Here is a 16,397-nt window from a genome sequence, read left to right as displayed (position 1 = left end):
AATGTCCTGATGAAACCTTTTGGCTTTTGGTGTTTGTGTTCTTTTTTTGGCTGGTTAGGGGGGAAGTGATGATACCTGGTTTTTATAGGCGGGCCATTGTATCAAAATCGAGTTTGTGCAGTTTTTTGCTTAAGCAATAATTGCCAATTCACATGCTGCTGGCACATGTGTTGCATTTGAACAGTTCACGGAGTATCAAGTTTTATCTGTTGACTGAAGAGAAAAGAGAGCGTGATGCTCCGTTCCTGTGGAAGTTCATCTTTTGATATGTTTGTGACGAGATATGGATTGAATGTACGTTAATGAGTGAGGTATTTTGTTCAACGTCTTGCTTCCAAGCTGGAAGCCAACTATATGATGTACGTAGATATACATGGTCCTTTTGCTTTTTTTCCCGCTTCGTTTTTTTGTATCCCCCTCCGAACAACTATATAATACACTCATGAAGACTCCCCCAAAGCCCATGGAAAGTATATATAATCCCGTAGGCCCCGAGGAATTCCATTTCAACTACACCCATCCCTTTTGTCCTTGAAGCCTATGCCCATAACCCATTCATGAAAAACCATGACATCTCGTTAAATACATAATCAACATCGATTTTCTTTTTCTCAGAGAAAACAAAAATTCACGCCTGCTTTATTGGGTAGCATGCTCATCGATGTGTTTGTTTATTTCGTCGCTCCTCGTCTCTTGGGGTTTCCGCGTCCAGGTCGCTTCTTGGAACCAGTCTTGGATGTGTCGGTGCCCTCGATGAATTTCAGGAGCTCGTCGATGCTGCGGGAATCGATCTGAGACGCCGCTCCACGCTGCGGTACAACGCCAGCAGTCTGTGCAGCTGTTGCGACGGGGAATTTGATGCCCGATCGGAGGCGTCTGGCTTGCACATCCTTGGCGTGCTTGGCGATGGAAACCGCGTTCTGAGTCAGCTGCTCCAGCCAGCTTTCGGCTTCCTTGGTGTTCTTGTCTTCCGGACCCAGCTCGGCGAGGAAGATGTTGTACGACTCTCGCATCCTGTTGACGGCTGCCTTGGAGTCGTGGTCGAGGGCGAGGGCCTGCGCCAACTGGAACAGGAGAGTAGCAGAGTTGATTGACTGTCTGCCAAAGACGGAGTCACACACGCGCAGCGACTCTTCGAACCAGAGTCGGGACTCGTGGTAAGCCTTGACACCTTGCAGCATGACAGCCGCGTTGTTGATGGTCGTGATCGAGTCTGGGTGACCAGGTCCATAGATGATTTTCCACAGCTTAAGCGCGTGAATGGAGTAGGCTAGGGCAGACTTGCTGTCGCCAACCTGGTGCAGGAAGAGACTGAGGTTCAAGTAGTTGAGCAGGGTTTCAGCCGAGTCAACGCCGCCAGTGCGCTCGGAGACGATGATGGCCTTCCTAGCCAGCTCAACGGCGACTTCCTTGTCATCGAGCTGGTAATACAGCATCGATAGGCTGTTGTAGACCTTTGCAACTTCCGGGTGCAGGATGCCGTAGATCTGCTCGTGAAGAGACAGAGATTCCAGGAGCAGCTCCTGTCCAAGCTTCTTCTGGTTCTGAAGGATGGAGATACGTCCCGCCTCCAGGGCCTCCTCCGCAAGAGAGCTTCGGGGGCACGAGTGCTTGACCACCGGCACAACGTTCAGGACATCGTCAGGGGTAAAGGTAGAAACCACCTCGGGGGCTGGGGAGGTGGTTGGTGAGCTCTCTCTTGCCGCCTTCTTCTTCTTCTTGCTCTTTGTCTCGCTGTTCGTTTGGCCATTTGTCTGCTCTGGCTGGGCAGCGCTGACAGGGGCTTCAGCAGGGGCGGCACCGCTCTCAAACGCATAGTCCTTTGCCAGCACCTGGATACCTGCTCTGATGCAGATATCACGGAGCAGCTGCACAGGGCGCACCTCATCGAACCAGTTGGCAGGAAGCTGGTAACGGAAGCGCTTCAGGACCTGCTGTTCAATCTCCTCTCGCAGCGTCTCAGGGGTGACTGATTCAAACGACAAATCGGCGTCTGAGTACAGCTCCCGGAAGGATGAATCGATGTCTGCTGTGGGCTTGGCGTTAAACCGATGGCCCAGAAGACAGTTCAGGAGATGAGACACGCAAGAAGGCGCAAATGGAACGGGAAGCGAGCGCAGATAGGTGGCGGACACGTGCTTGAACGCACGAGCAACCATGTCCTGAATGCAGATCTCGCGCAGGCATTTAAGTCTGTCGTTGACAGCGAGGGTCGTGATCTTTCCGAGGTATCGAATGTTGATACCTCGCTTGTGCAGGATGCGACCAAGTGACTGACCATCCATGGGGAAGCTGATGTCGGAATCAGTAAGCTCGCGCAAGAACTCAGGAATCACTCGGTCGCGCAAGTATTCTCCCGCAGCCCTGACCTCTTGCTCATCGGCTTCGAGCTCGGCCTTCTCTTCCTCAGTGCGAGGGGTCTGGCCGCTGAAAGCGTCGGGGTTGAGGGCGAACTTGAAGTCAGCTAGGTTGGGCTGGTTCTTCTCAGCCTCGGCAGCATCTGTTTTCGCAACTTCGTTCTCGTTCTTGGCCTCGCCCTCAGCCTCCTCCTCAGCCTCCTCCTTAGCCTCTTCCTTGGCTTCCTCCTTGTCCTCCTCCTTGGTCTCCTCCTTGGCCTCGGCTGAAGTGTCTTCCGACTTTGGTTGGGCACGGCGGGCCAATTCGACGTCAATCCATTGCTTCATCTTGTAGCGTCCGAAAGAGTCCACCAACTCCGGCCGTAGGACGGTCATCCTGTGAGGGTACTCTGCGGCCTCCGTCTCTTCCCGCCATGCGACATCGAAGGGCGTAATTCGGTACAGGTCGAGAACGTATTTACGACCATCCGTACCCATCAAACCCTTAGTTTCTACGCTGGCCTCGAGGTCGAATCTCTTGCCATCCTTGTCCCAAACAGGGTGCTCCTTCACCTTGAGGGCCTTGGAAAGCTGAGAGAATGGGGCGGTGAATCGCTCGTCAATGGCAACAACGTCCTTGCCATCTACCGCACCGTAATCAATCTGGTGCTCGCCGGGCTCCCGCTGCTTGAAGATGCCCGGAACGATGCTCTGACCAACGATACGCTTACCCAGGTAGTCAACAACAACAGTAGCAGGCGTGAACAGGCCATCAATATCCAGCTGGTTGACCAGCTGCACACCTGCAACATCCTTGCCAGTGGCAACGCGAGCGGCCTCATCGCCTCCTTCCGAAGTAAAGGTGCCGACGCCATCAGCTCCGAAAGAATAGAAAATGTTGTTGTAGACGAAAATCTGCGCATCCCTGGTCTCGGTTGGGTTTAGAGGCGCAATCTCTCCGTGGGCAATCAACACTGCACCCTTCACAGCAGCGTCATTGTAGTCGGCGAAGAGCTTCGATGTCAAGCGCTCCCGGAATACCCGGTCTTGTACGGACTCTTTCGGCAGTTCCTTTGCCGATTGGAACTCCTCATTCCAGTCACGCAATGTGTCGGTGTTATCGACGCCAGCCAGCAGATATGTTTCCTGAGGCCTCGTAATATCAGGCGAATGTGTGCAGAGAGTGGAGCTAGGAGACGGCAGAGCCCAAGGGGAGTTAGGGATGGCGTTGGTGATTTGGAAGGTAGCCAATGGGTCCCTTTGGCCGTTATGCTCCTGGAGGCTCTTGAAAGTGGCGGAAAAGGAGGGCGAAAGCAGCTCGATAAGCTTCAACAGGGAGTGCGATGACTGACCCTTGGGTGCAGGTCGCGGGAAGGGGTCGAACTTGGCATTGGAGGATTTGTTGACAAAGAAGCCGGACACGTGAGCAGTGACTTGGAACTGCTCGCCTTCGTTGGTAGTAACAACAATGTAGAGCAAGTGTCCACGCTGTTGCAGGTGGCAAGGCGGAGGGTTCCATGATGAGAGAGCCACCATCTTAACCGTCTTGGGTGCCGGCTCAATGGGCTCAGGGATGAGAGTGGTGATTGAGGGAGTAGCCTGGAAATCATAATCCTTGGCAAGGGGCTGATCCTCGCTACCCTCGGTCTGGGTCGACAGATTCTTGGTTACAGACTCATACAGCGACAGTCCCGGGAGGATACCCTGTGCGGCATCGGAACGATTGCCCGCGGCACCGATCAGCTCTCGAATCCTGACCAGGTGGATGCGAGCTTCTTTCTCGGTATATGGGTCCGGCACCAAGCGAAATTCCGGCTCAGTGCCAAGGTCGGGAATCTCGGCCAAAGGGATGAAATCATTGATTTTCTGGCCTTGGAACTCGAGGTGGAAGCATGTGTACTGAAAAGCTTGTGGCAGGTCGATGATGGACTGTCGAATCTCGTGAACTTGCTCTTGAGTTGATACCTAGAAGCTGTATTAATGGGAAGTGAGCAATGGTATGAAGCCTTGGTTATATGCCCACCATAATCTGCATCTTTTCGGCCTCGGGATCGGGAAGGAGAATCGTGAGGTTAATCACGGCTATACATGAGCAATGTTAGAACTCGAGCGACTTATAACCCGCTGTTGGCAACAGAGAACATATTACCTTCGGCCGCAGGATCGACCTCCGCCTCCGCCTCCGCCTCCCCTTCATTTACAGCGTTCTCGGGAGCAGACATAGCGTTGTCGTGAGACTCGTCGACAGCATTAGCTACAGGGGGGTTGCCGGTGGTTAGTTGATTCGTCGATTAGACCTTGTACACGGGACCTCTTTACCTGGAGAGGAAGACGCAGCTTGTGCTTCGGCCGCCATTGTCATACAAGGGGGGGAATTGAGAAAGCGGGACGATTAAGGACGAAATACTGGAGAGTAAATAAAGAGACCAGTCATTGAAATATTGAGCGGAAATGACTGGGACGTCTTGAGGAATTGGGTTGCAAAAGAGTCAGTCACCCAGGACGGCACCGGAAGAAAAAGAAAAAAGTTTTTGGACCATGGTCCGGCAATTCGGAGCTGCGGGGGTACATGGGCAGTACTTGATTCGGCTACGAAAATCATAGAGGTGCGGTTAGTACCCCACAAGTTTTGGACCCTAGCTTGTCTTAGCCGCGGTCTAGTGCGGAAATGGAAGAAAGTAAACAGAGACCTGTGCCTCGACTCTTCTTGGTACAAACAATCATCACTACACAAACACGCCCATGATGTTATGCTATTAGGCGATTGCTTCATTTTTCTTTTTTTGTCTTTTTCTTTTTCACTTATAACTCATAACATTTATTTTCTTCTTCTTGGTCGCTCCCAGTAGTATTGCTTTATGGATTCGCTGGCGCAGGTCGCGAGACCTGCACCCTCATCTCAACGCCATGGTACGAAATCGCGATTGTCGGGAGGCTCGAGAGGCTTAGATTCGGACAATTCACAGCTTTGGACTGCCGCACGATGTCAGCGTCTTCTTCGACAGCTCCAGTCTCGATTGGCTTGCCTTCGACGGTTAATGTCAGAGAATCGGTCTGCGCCCTCAGCTGGATCCAAGCGAGCTTCAGATAATGGACAAGAGTCGACGGCGAAGCGTGTCCGCTCTACGTATGGCCAAAGACCAAAGAAGGAGGCATCCACGGCAGACAAACCAGCGGCAACTACTCCTCAACGACCAATGCGCACCCTTGGGGCGATGAAACTGGGAAACCTGTCTCCAACATCCGAATTGGTCGACTTTCGCACCCCTGTTTGGCGCAAGATCCGGGATCATATCGACACGCCGGCGAAGAATATCGATATCGAATACGGTTTAATGGACTCTCTTCCGTCTGAAATGGTCGATGAGCTAAATTCTATCCGACGACATGTTCCTAGCGATCTATACCGCATCTACGAAGCAATATTCCATTGGCTAAATCGATTATTACACTCAACAACACTCCAAGGAAAGCATATTCGTGGCAAATCACTGCTTGCTATTTGTCTACGCAAAATTCCAGCATGCATTGCAGACATAGACGCATGGGACCGGCAACAATTGAAAGAGAGTGGGGTGGAATCAGTATGGGACATGTCTGATGCAGCTTCGGATATATTTGATCAGTTGGAAGCATTGGGATCAAGTAGTCCTGGATGGCGTCCCTTGAGGCTTGTGGTTCGTTCCCAAGCTGTTTATCTCCTATCCAATGCCATCTTGGATGGGCTCTTTCGACCAGAATTCTGCAATATTCTCGTACGACTTTGCATTCATTTGAACGGCAATGAAGAGGCTGCTCAAGTGGTAACCTCGATAAACAGACGTCAAATTTCCAAGCTTCGAGCTGGAACGACTCATCTCAACGAGAATAGGGACTTTTCATCGCTCTGGGCAGTGTTGAGTTCGTATAAAGGAAAGAAGATACCAGGTCCCCTTTTTGAGTGTATCTCTACTTTGATCAATAAAGGGTTGCTCTCATCATCTTGGCTTTCTACACAAGCCTTCTCTGGTTTCTGGATTTCTGGACTCGAAGGCCTAACTTCTGGAAATGCGAAACCACATATTGTGGAATTTATGTGCATAGCTATATGGACCCTTGCTCGAGGCAGCCGACCCAAAGAAATTGACTGCTGTGCCATAGAACAAGCCCTCATCCGTGTTGCAGCTGGTTTGACGGTCGCAGCATTAACGTTGGAGGCGCAAATTATACCTGGAGAACAGGAGCAAAGAAAAGCAGCGTGGAGACGGCTGGTCTATGTGCTTGAATGTAGTATCTCACTTATTGCACGGTATAGGAGCCGTAAGAGCCCTTCAGACAATGCCTCTTTTCTGCTCGTTTTTGCACGCTACCTTGCGGTGGCAAACTCAGACCTGGCAAGCCCGGCTTTTAAAAGACGAGTTGCAGAGGAGTTTGAAAACATGGCTCACAAAATCAACACTGATACGAACAATGGTGCACAATACCAGCATACGGTTACTCTTTTATGCACCATCATCCAATGTCGCCGACGCAGCAGCACGACTTCAAGTCAAGAGATACTCTCCGATATCTATTCAAGCTTGAGCCGCCGAAAACTACCCGATTGGTTGGACCACGGACTTCAAAAGGACGTTGCGTTTATGCTAGCTCAGAAGACAAACGATCTCCGCGATCTGACCTTTGCGGAGAGCCTGCCCGTTACCAAATCTGCCAACGCAAAGTTGACCACCATTTTCTCGGCATGGCGATGGGAAGAGGGGATTAGCGAATGGGTGCTGCCCAGCCCCAAGAAAATCATTGACCGAGACGATGGTACATCCGTCAAACTGCCAAAGCAGAATGTTATGGAAACCGAGATTTGCTGGGACTCGGATGAGGACTTGAGCTTGGGAACTTCTCAGAGAAGAGACTCGCGTCGAATCATTACATGTCGTAGAAAGCGGGAAGTAGGAACAATTGCTGTGAAGAAGAAGCAAATGAAAATCTCAAGCCTCCAAGCCGTGGCAATGAGCAACTCTGATGACACGAGCGGCGAGACCCCAGTCGGCCGTATGGAGCTTGCAAAGAGCTCAGTGCGACAAACAAAAGCCACAAAGCCTTTTTATGTCTTGTCGCAGCTCCATGCAGATTTTAGAGACGAAATAGATGAGCTGTTTTAGAATAATACCCCATAGACCAAATGATATTGACCAACGATTATTGTAACACTCATGCAAGTATCGTCCATGTACTCTCGGCTACTGATGGCACAAGGGATTCAAAGAGTGTCAACCAGCCGATTGTCGACGGCAATATTAGTAATAAGTTAGCTAATAATATGGGGGTTTCGCACAGCTTTGCTTCTAGCCTTTTACAGGAGACTTGCCTATGATGTAAATCCGTTAGGCGCATGTTGTTTTTAAACCCACTTAAGCAGCAGATCTCCAGCTTGTCACTGCTACGGCACTAACAAAAGAGCTCCGTGATGCCATGATGCCATTTCCCTAAGGCATGGAGAGGAGGGCAAAGGTGAGCTCTTTTATCTTTTCCAAGAATTCTGTGGGAGTTTGTTCACTGACGATGCATTTCTCCTGTAGGACGTAGAGTCTCTACTCGCGACATCAACTGGCCAAAATGCTTTGGACTATGCCATACAAGCGGCCGAGCTGTACATGCGAGCAGCTGCAGAGAAGGGAATCGGTAGAGAGGAAGCTTCCCGACGTCGCCGCAAATGCAAACAGCTCGTCGCGCTCGCCGAACGGCTCAAGAGCCAGCTGAAAACGCCGTCGGCATCGCCACATGCGGATGGCTTCGATATTCTGCAAGGCGCTTCACGGCTTCACGGAAGCTACTATCCCCCCTGGGGTGAAGACCCCTCGGACGCACAATTCCAGCTTGGAGATGACCTGAAGCCATTTATGTGAGTCACCTGTACTTCCACGTCTCCTCAGCGTCTAGGTGTTCAAAAAACGGGAACAATCAATTCTAATCGAACGAAATGACCAGTGATGACACCGTATTCCCGCTTTCCGAAACCCAAATAGCAAACTTCTCAGCTTGGCGAAGACCACACGAGCTATTCGGCCCCTTCTCTGCCGGGCAAGATGGCATTCTCATGACCCAAGGCACGCGCTTCGACTTGGCGCAAGATATAACTACTGACTGTTCGGTCGTCGCTAGTCTTTCTGCTGCCGCGAGGATTTGGACTGGAAAACACGCAGTATGTAACCTGGGTATGCCATGATAGCCAAACTCATACCTAACGGCGTTGTTTCCAGGTTCTTTCCAAGATTATGCACCCATTCGATCACGGAAGAGGCCAGCCCAAGCTCTCTCCTTCGGGGAAATACATATTTCGGCTAAATTTCAACGGCTGTGCTCGTCGAGTCGTCATAGATGACAGATTGCCATCTTCAGGAACAGATCGAGCCCTGTTTGTCATCAATCGACATAATCCTCGGTTGATATGGCCGGCTTTGCTTGAAAAGGCCTACCTGAAAGTACGAGGTGGCTATGATTTCCCCGGCAGCAATTCAGGGACTGATCTTTGGGTCCTCACTGGATGGATACCCGAACAATTATTCCTCCAGAGGTATGGATTCGCACTTCTAAGTATGGAGAGAGAAATTTACTCACATGATACCTTCTAGGGAGGATTTTGACATAGATGAGGCATGGAATCGGGTCAAGACAGCCTACGACATGGGCGACGTTGTCATTACGCTGGGTACAGGCCACGTCTCTACAGAAGAAGAAGATATCATGGGCCTCGTAGGGGAGCATGATTATGCTGTGCAGGATCTTGACTCATCGAACCGCAAATTCCTAGTGAAGAATCCTTGGTCACACGGTCAGACATGGACAGGAAAAGGGTGGTCCGCCATCCATGGCTCCGTAGGGACCAAGTTTGACTCTTCATCGTCTGAGGCTAGCGATGAGGATGCTGATCCGCCCTCGGCGGGCACCCTCTGGCTGGCTATTGAGGATATAGCGCAGCATTTCGAGTCCATGTACCTCAACTGGAACCCGGCCTTGTTCTCCCATCGCCAAGAGCGTCATTTTGCTTGGGATATCCCTACCAAAGATTTCGCGGCGTCCTTGGTGCGAAACCCGCAATTCTCGATTACCTCGCCCACAGGGGGAACGGTATGGATCTTATTGAGCCGTCATTTTGCAGATCCCGAGCTCGAAATAGCGCGCAACAAGTCTGGTTCTCTAGCTGCCGTAGCTAGTCAACTGGGCTACATGAGCATTCTGGTGTTTGATCATCAAGGCAAAAGAGTCCAGTCCAGCGATGGAGCGACATACTGCGGACCTTATGTTGACTCTCCCCAAACCCTCGCGCGGATTGAGAGCAGGGCCGGCAAGGCATACACTGTCGTCATTGACCAGCAGGCGCTGCCTTTGCCCAGCTATACTTTCTCGCTTTTTATCTTCTCAAATGGGCCAGTGCACGCCAAAGAGGCCGAGGAGAAGATGACGCATTTCACGGAACAAAGCGGTTGCTGGAATAGACGGACGGCTGGGGGAAATTCGTCATGCACGACGTATTTCCTGAATCCTCAGTATAAGCTGTCGGTTCCTCACGCCACCCCAATATCCACCCTGTTATCTACAGGTAACCGAGATGTCCACGTCCATGTTGATTTACTCTGGGCACGAGGGAAGCGTGCAAATACCGTCAAAACGAAGGATCTGGTTGTTTCATCAGGAGAGTATCGTCGTGGCTGTGCCATCGCCGAACTGGATATGCTTGAAGCCGGAGACTACACTCTGGTTTGCTCAACCTTTGAAGCGCAGCAGATGGCTGACTTTACACTTCGGATCGGGTCTATGACGCCAATTACTCTAGAACCTATACCGGCTGATACAGCAGGAAAACTACGAACACCTATTTCACCATTCACTTTAGGAGGAGAGGGACAACGCTGGAGGGTACCCATCAGCGCTTCATGGGTAACTCGAGCCGTTGTATCTATTCGAAGTCTGCCACCTCTGTCGGAGACTTCATATCACGACACCCGCTCCTTGCCAGCTGTCATGATCCGTATCTCGATTACTGGCGGCTCAGAGTCAGAGCCCCGTATCCTAGCGGAGTCGAGGGGAGGCTTGGAAGACTCTGGAGCCATCATTCGGACACCCGAATTCGACATTGAGCCGACGAATCCAAGTCACGGACCGAGATATCTCGTCATCGAGAGTCTATGGGGGCACCGAGCGATCCAGGAGCTTTGCGGGGACGTCTTTAGCGACTCTCCCATCCAAATTGGCGACTGGGGAGCCTAATCACCACATATTCGATTTCGAAACCTGAGCGTTAGCAGCGATTGGTATAGAAGGCCACATGTGATCAAATAACGCTCTCAAGTTTGATAGGGGGGATCGCGCAAAGCGCACTCTGAGCTATCACTGGAATAGCTGCGTTAGAAATTTCGGATGCATATTCATTGATTAGGACAGCCATGAAGCGTGTACATGTACAGTACTATAGTATCTATAGCCATATAATAGAAATAGCGTTGAGTTATACAAAAAACAAAAATCCCATTACCTCTATGCAAACACCACTAGATCAGCTTTTTACCAGGGGTGTGATTTGCGCGGCCTTCTTTGCAATATCAGCCGTGGCTGTTGACGCTGCAATAGCGCTCCGCGCTTTGGATAGGCTGATTGACTTCAAGTATCTCAACAGTAATACGTAGAGTAATTCCACCCTGTGGACAAAAGTGTTAGCATGCGCTCTGAAACCACTGACAGACGAACGGAACGGTCTTACTTTTCTTTTGTCATCATCAAAATGCCCTGGACAAGCAGGCCCTTTAGAATCTGGGGCCCCATTCCCTTGAAGAGACCGAGGACACCTTCGCGCTTGATGATGAACTGCATGACCTCGATAAAGCTCTTGAATGGCTTTCCCTTCCTTTCCGGAGGCGGCTTTGACTGCAAGCCCACCTTGGCAACAATCAGGGGCTGGGTACAGATCGTTGCCAGGGCTTTAGACATGGCACCCAGAACTAAAGATTGTTAGACGCGGCAAAATGGAATGTGGAGTGTGTGTTTGATGTCTGGATGACTTACGGAAAGCCTCCCAAGGCTTCAGCTTGCTCTTCCCGGGGAAGAGGATGCCTTTTAGTCGCTCGTAAGCACCGTATGTGATGGCCGGGTTGACGACAAGAACAAGACTGGCCTTGAGGCCCCTCCAAAGCCCACTGACGCCATCCGGTCCCTCGATGACCTCCTGAGCCGTAGCGAAAAGGCCCTTTCTGTCCGCCTTGGCCGCGGTTTGCTGACGAGTCGTCACAACCGCAACGGGGATCGTAAACAGCTGTGCCAGAGCACCTGCAGCAGCACCCAGGGAGAGCTCGACGGCCGTGGAGGGCGCCGCAGAGGGGCCGGCCGACTTTGTGTAGAGCGTCCTGGCGACGGTGTACCAGTAGAAGTAAGCAAAGTTGGTGGACGCAACGCCCACCAGGGAGCCGTTCATGCCGGCGTAGAGGCCCTGGATGCCCTCATCGGCGACGATTCGTGAGATTGCGTCCCAGGTCGAGGTGTAGTGTACCGAATCGCCGTCGGTCTCGGACTTGTCGGTGGAGCGCACCTGGACCTGCAGGCGAGTCTTGACGCTGTCGCAAACACGATTCGAATCAGCAACGAGGAGTTTTGGCCATGGATGGAAATAATACTTACATGTCGAGAGGATATACCAGGGCGTTTGCTATGACGGCTCCGGTTGCGCCGGCGACAGCGCCGCCCCAGGGCGAAATAGCAGGCTTGGATTGAGCCATTGTGTGAAGAAGAGTAGGCGGTGGTTTAAACTTGGAGCATGTGCTTGCTTGCTGCTACTTATGCTACTTACACATGCAATGGACTGATTCTATGACCTAATGTTTGAACAAAACAATGAGGGTAAGAGAGAGAAGAAACAATGTAAGATGCCAAGCAATGTTTACAGAAACTGGAAATACAAGGACCAGCGGAAGATCGATCTAATAGAACCCTGTGGCAGTTTTTAGTTTCGTTTATGTCACTCCGGTTCAGGATGCACGATTAGATAGACCTCGGCTGCGGATTTCCTGGTGTCGCGACTCGGTATCGCACCGGCGTGGGTCGACGCGGCATTTTAGCCGAGGTCACCACGGCTAACAATATAAAGCGAAGAGGAAGCGTGCGAGTCGTGGTGATGGGAAGATGCGCTGTTTGTATGGAGATGTATTGTCTATCTCTTTCATCATTAATACTACTGGTAGTCTAGTGCATTGGTTGTGGGTTGGATTGTGTATATGTTAATTTTTAATTTAATTTCCTATTTTATTCTTTTTTTCAATTGCATTTTTTCTAATGCAACATTTCTTTTTTTCCCCTCTCTCTTCTCATTTGCTTCTTAATACCAGCATCACATGGAATGGCACGCCAAGCAAAGCCACGTTCATTTCTGCCGCTGTTTTGGCGTGTGCTAATTAATTGCAACTGACGGGCACTTTAGAACTGGCGCCTATCAAGGTACCGTAGTGCATATTCTACGGAGTAGGCACCGCACAAAAAGTCACCAACCACACCTTATCAACCGCACAGCGCGGCACGGCATGCCTCAACTGTACACTATGACCCTTTTGGTCAGGTCGTCAATGCACCAAGCGCGGTATCATCGTGGCTGTGGCTGTACAGAAATACCCTTGGCCTTGGGCTGACGGGAAGCTGCTCGACACTCTTCGTCTCTGTGCTGTGTCTCTTACGGAGCACCTTTACTGGACTCGTGCCGCCTGGGGTCCGCAATCTTCGTCCAGTCGTACCAATGGCACAGCCGCTGCGTGTATGGCCTATCACCATTCGATACTCAGCTGTGCCATGGACTCCATCCCACGACATACAGCTGCCTCCCCCCCTCTCACTCCTTGCCTTGTGCCTTGTGCCTCGTCCATTTGGCTCTGCTCTGCTTTGCTTTGCACGTAGCGACGCGCTCGCCTTGAATTGACTGACCAAATCCCTCCATTCTTGTTCTCGGGCGGTTAGCGTCAACAATCGCTCGCGCCATCACGGACCTGCGTCTGCTTTGCCGTGTGCAGATGCGACCTCTCGCTCTCTTGGTATGCGCTAAAACCACTTTGCCGCCTAATTGCCCATCCCCCGCCATCATCCAACTCTCGGCTGAGATTTTGCCCATCTACAGTAACGGCTCGCTGCTATCCCTTGATTCGATCCAGCTCGAGCGAGGCCCCCTTCGCGTATCGTTTTCGCATGTCGTTTCGGCTGTCTGATATTGATTGCTTGCATCGCATTGTCCCTCCTCCGCCTTTTCGGCGTCCTCCCGCCTCACTTTGCCGTATTTTGTCAACCGCCCTCTCCCGGTAGCTTTGAATAAGGCACGCTTGGTGTTCGATAAAAGATACCCGGCCAGGTTCACGTGCCTGCGCAACAGCACAACGCGCGCATACATAAGCTGGCGCGGGGGGTAGCAATTCCCAACACAGGGGGACGGCTGGGAGGAAATCCGGGAGACAAAGGATCCGTAGAGACACAATAGAGGGACTTTACGGTCCCCAATCAATCTGCCCAGCTCTGGACTCGCGTCGTCCTGGCTAAGCGGCTGCTTAAAAGAAAGAAAGAAGAGACGAAACCAAGGGTGAAGGAGAAGAGGAAAAGGAGAGAGAGAAGAAAAAGAAAGTGGGTGTGAGAGAGGGAAAAAAAAAAAAAAAGGAGCGGCAGGCTTCGTGTGTCCCGGTCCCCGTCAGCTCAAGCACAAAGAGTGTCTCGCGTCCACACCACCACGTTACCATAGCCCCCGCATGCCCAAGGGTGCCATGGAGAGCTGACCGATGACTTCTTGGACAACTGAACTATGAACACGGCTCCGCACCGACAAAGCACGCACCAAGGTCAATGCCAGGAACACTCGATGCAGCTAGACTCCGTCACCTATGATCCAGATGAGGTTCTTTCACCAGGCACTCCTCAGATGAAAGCAGTGCATCCAAAGCTCGAACTCACCGAGAGCCCTCCCCCGGAAATACCAAGCGCTCAAGTCAGTTTCAGCCCTCCTCCTCTCGACGGATTTCCCAAGTCTAATCGCCCAAAGATCCGGCCCGTCTCTGGTGATGCTGTCCTTGTCGCCTACCTCGGCGGCGGCAGTCACCCTGAGATAGCCCAAGCTGCTAGCCACCAGGCATTGCCTGGCGCAGACGAGGGCTCCTTTGAGTTCTCTGATGGTGAAGATGACGCCTCTCAAAAGAGTCCATCGCGAGACGCCAAACTCCCGGAAGCCGACATTATCCAGCGGCCGGATGGCGCCGCTACGGCCCTGCGGGCCGTTGCCGCCGATGCTTTAGCTGCGGGTGGCCACCTCTCCGGGGAAGATAAGCCCAGTGTTGATCTGTCAGCCTCTACTTACCAACTCTCAATTCATGACGATGCCGTGTCCAGCCCCAAGCGCGAAGTCAAAAGCCCGCCGCTGGGCGGACCTCTCAGCATGTTGTCGCCCTTGCCCCCTTTGCAAATAGACTCACCCAAGTATGATGGTGTGAATGGCCCGAGCCTACCTTCAATACGAACGACTCTGGGTGACATTAACAACCTCCCGACGGACATGCCAACGCCAAACGACCACAGAGACTTACCAGGACGTCACACCGGCGATGCGCGAACCTTTTCTCGCTCCCCAACCGTAGGTGTCCCACGCTTCTCGTCAATGTCAACTGGCAGTCGTGCGTCGCATCCAATTTCTCCCAGCGAATCGTATCAACGCAGCTTCCCATCTCCCAACTCCCTTCCCGCCTCCAGCCCTGACAACTTCGCGACCAATGGATCAATGCATCGCTCTCCCGCCGAGTATCAAAATAATAACGCCTCCAGCAATGCCCACCAACCAGGCTACACCATCACATCGCCTGTCAACATAGCCTCTGTAGCGGATCGCATGAGCATCGACGGAATAACTAACCCTCAGGTTGGAAGCTACAGCTGCACATATCCCGGGTGCACTGCTCCGCCGTTCCAAACTCAATATCTTCTCAATTCTCACGCTAATGTGCATTCTTCAGTCCGTCCTCACTACTGCCCCGTGCAAGGTTGTCCTCGTGCTGAAGGGGGGAAAGGATTCAAGCGGAAGAATGAGATGATTCGGCATGGTCTGGTCCACGACTCTCCTGGATATGTCTGCCCCTTTTGCGCAGACAGAGAACACAAATATCCCCGGCCGGACAATCTCCAGAGGTAAGGTTCCTTCACACAAGTTCGAGTTATCAATCAGAGCGGGCGCAACCCCCTAGTGCCCTAAGCTTCCATATGGGGATACTGATGACAAAAGATCGACCAATATTGACTTTCGCCCATTGCAGACACGTTCGCGTTCATCATATTGATAAAAACAAGGACGACCCCCTGCTGAGGGATGTATTAGCACAACGTCCAGACGGTCCAAGCAGAGGCCGACGAAGAAGGGCACAAGCCTAGGGCTCAGTTCTCAACTCCGTCACCATTCTGCTCTTCGATTCATCAAATTTTTGCGGCGGCATCCGAGTAAAATACCATCGTTTCACCCAACTTCACCCAACAACTGTCATCACCGATAAAAGAGATTTCGTTACATGAGATATCACTGGCGCACATGGAAAGGAATGGAAATGTTTATACCTACTATAGTATGGTTCAGGAAAGCAAGCATGGAGTCTTGTAGTATTTATGAGTATTGGGGAGCCTGGGACAGTATTATATTAATTGCGGGCTATGGCGCACCAGATTCTAATGAGTTACCAAAATCAAAGCGCAGCAAGCGTTCGTTGCCGTTCATGCCGAACATGACAGGTACCCTCTTGTTGCTTCTCTTGTCGTTTGACCATGCAATTCCATCCAAGCCACCATTGCGCAGGTACCTGACTGGACAGCTTCTATTACTACCCAGGAGGTATCAACATATCAGGACATTTCCTTCCTCATGATACAGGTAATGGCAGGTGGCAGTTCAGGCTTGGATCTCTCCTCCGATAGGGGCAGTTGCGCAGCTGCATCGTCCTGGCGCCCCTATAAGCCGAAATTCCGAGCACCAAATTACCCATTATGGACTGAAATGACGATCTCTTTCATTGTGGCTACGAGGCAGGAGCAGGAGGA

At 51.6% G+C, this 16,397-nt stretch overlaps 5 protein-coding genes across 5 annotated transcripts; 3 read left to right on the top strand and 2 right to left on the bottom strand.

Annotated features, from left to right (window-relative positions):
- Positions 1-671: 671 nt before the first annotated feature.
- On the bottom strand, positions 672-4,692 carry M431DRAFT_11321 (hypothetical protein; the record flags this gene model as incomplete). The annotated part of the gene is made up of 4 exons (XM_024911869.1): positions 672-4,301; positions 4,360-4,418; positions 4,486-4,590; positions 4,656-4,692. 4 exons carry the CDS (start codon positions 4,690-4,692, stop codon positions 672-674), a joined length of 3,831 nt encoding a protein of 1,276 aa, XP_024767574.1.
- A 375-nt stretch (positions 4,693-5,067) lies between these two features.
- M431DRAFT_514087 (hypothetical protein) lies at positions 5,068-7,518 on the top strand. The gene has a single exon (XM_024920149.1). The coding sequence runs from the start codon at positions 5,195-5,197 to the stop codon at positions 7,472-7,474; it is 2,280 nt and encodes a 759-aa protein (XP_024767573.1). The 5' UTR covers positions 5,068-5,194; the 3' UTR covers positions 7,475-7,518.
- Positions 7,519-7,805: 287 nt separating this feature from the next.
- M431DRAFT_11319 (hypothetical protein) lies at positions 7,806-10,580 on the top strand (the record flags this gene model as incomplete). Its single annotated transcript, XM_024911868.1, has 5 exons — positions 7,806-7,823; positions 7,892-8,214; positions 8,301-8,514; positions 8,573-8,886; positions 8,945-10,580. The coding sequence occupies 5 exons, from the start codon at positions 7,806-7,808 to the stop codon at positions 10,578-10,580; spliced, it is 2,505 nt and encodes an 834-aa protein (XP_024767572.1).
- Positions 10,581-11,066: 486 nt separating this feature from the next.
- On the bottom strand, positions 11,067-12,079 carry M431DRAFT_101217 (hypothetical protein; the record flags this gene model as incomplete). Its single annotated transcript, XM_024911303.1, has 3 exons — positions 11,067-11,308; positions 11,373-11,917; positions 11,982-12,079. 3 exons carry the CDS (start codon positions 12,077-12,079, stop codon positions 11,067-11,069), a joined length of 885 nt encoding a protein of 294 aa, XP_024767571.1.
- A 2,108-nt stretch (positions 12,080-14,187) lies between these two features.
- On the top strand, positions 14,188-15,740 carry M431DRAFT_101193 (hypothetical protein; the record flags this gene model as incomplete). The annotated part of the gene is made up of 3 exons (XM_024911300.1): positions 14,188-14,663; positions 14,757-15,500; positions 15,626-15,740. The coding sequence occupies 3 exons, from the start codon at positions 14,188-14,190 to the stop codon at positions 15,738-15,740; spliced, it is 1,335 nt and encodes a 444-aa protein (XP_024767570.1).
- Between the last annotated feature and the right edge of the window lie 657 nt (positions 15,741-16,397).

This window comes from Trichoderma harzianum (genome assembly GCF_003025095.1).
Source record: "Trichoderma harzianum CBS 226.95 unplaced genomic scaffold M431scaffold_31, whole genome shotgun sequence".
NCBI classification, from domain to species: Eukaryota; Fungi; Ascomycota; class Sordariomycetes; order Hypocreales; family Hypocreaceae; genus Trichoderma; species Trichoderma harzianum.
Note: the sequence above shows the minus strand (reverse complement) of the source record. Positions and strands in the feature narration are given on the sequence as shown.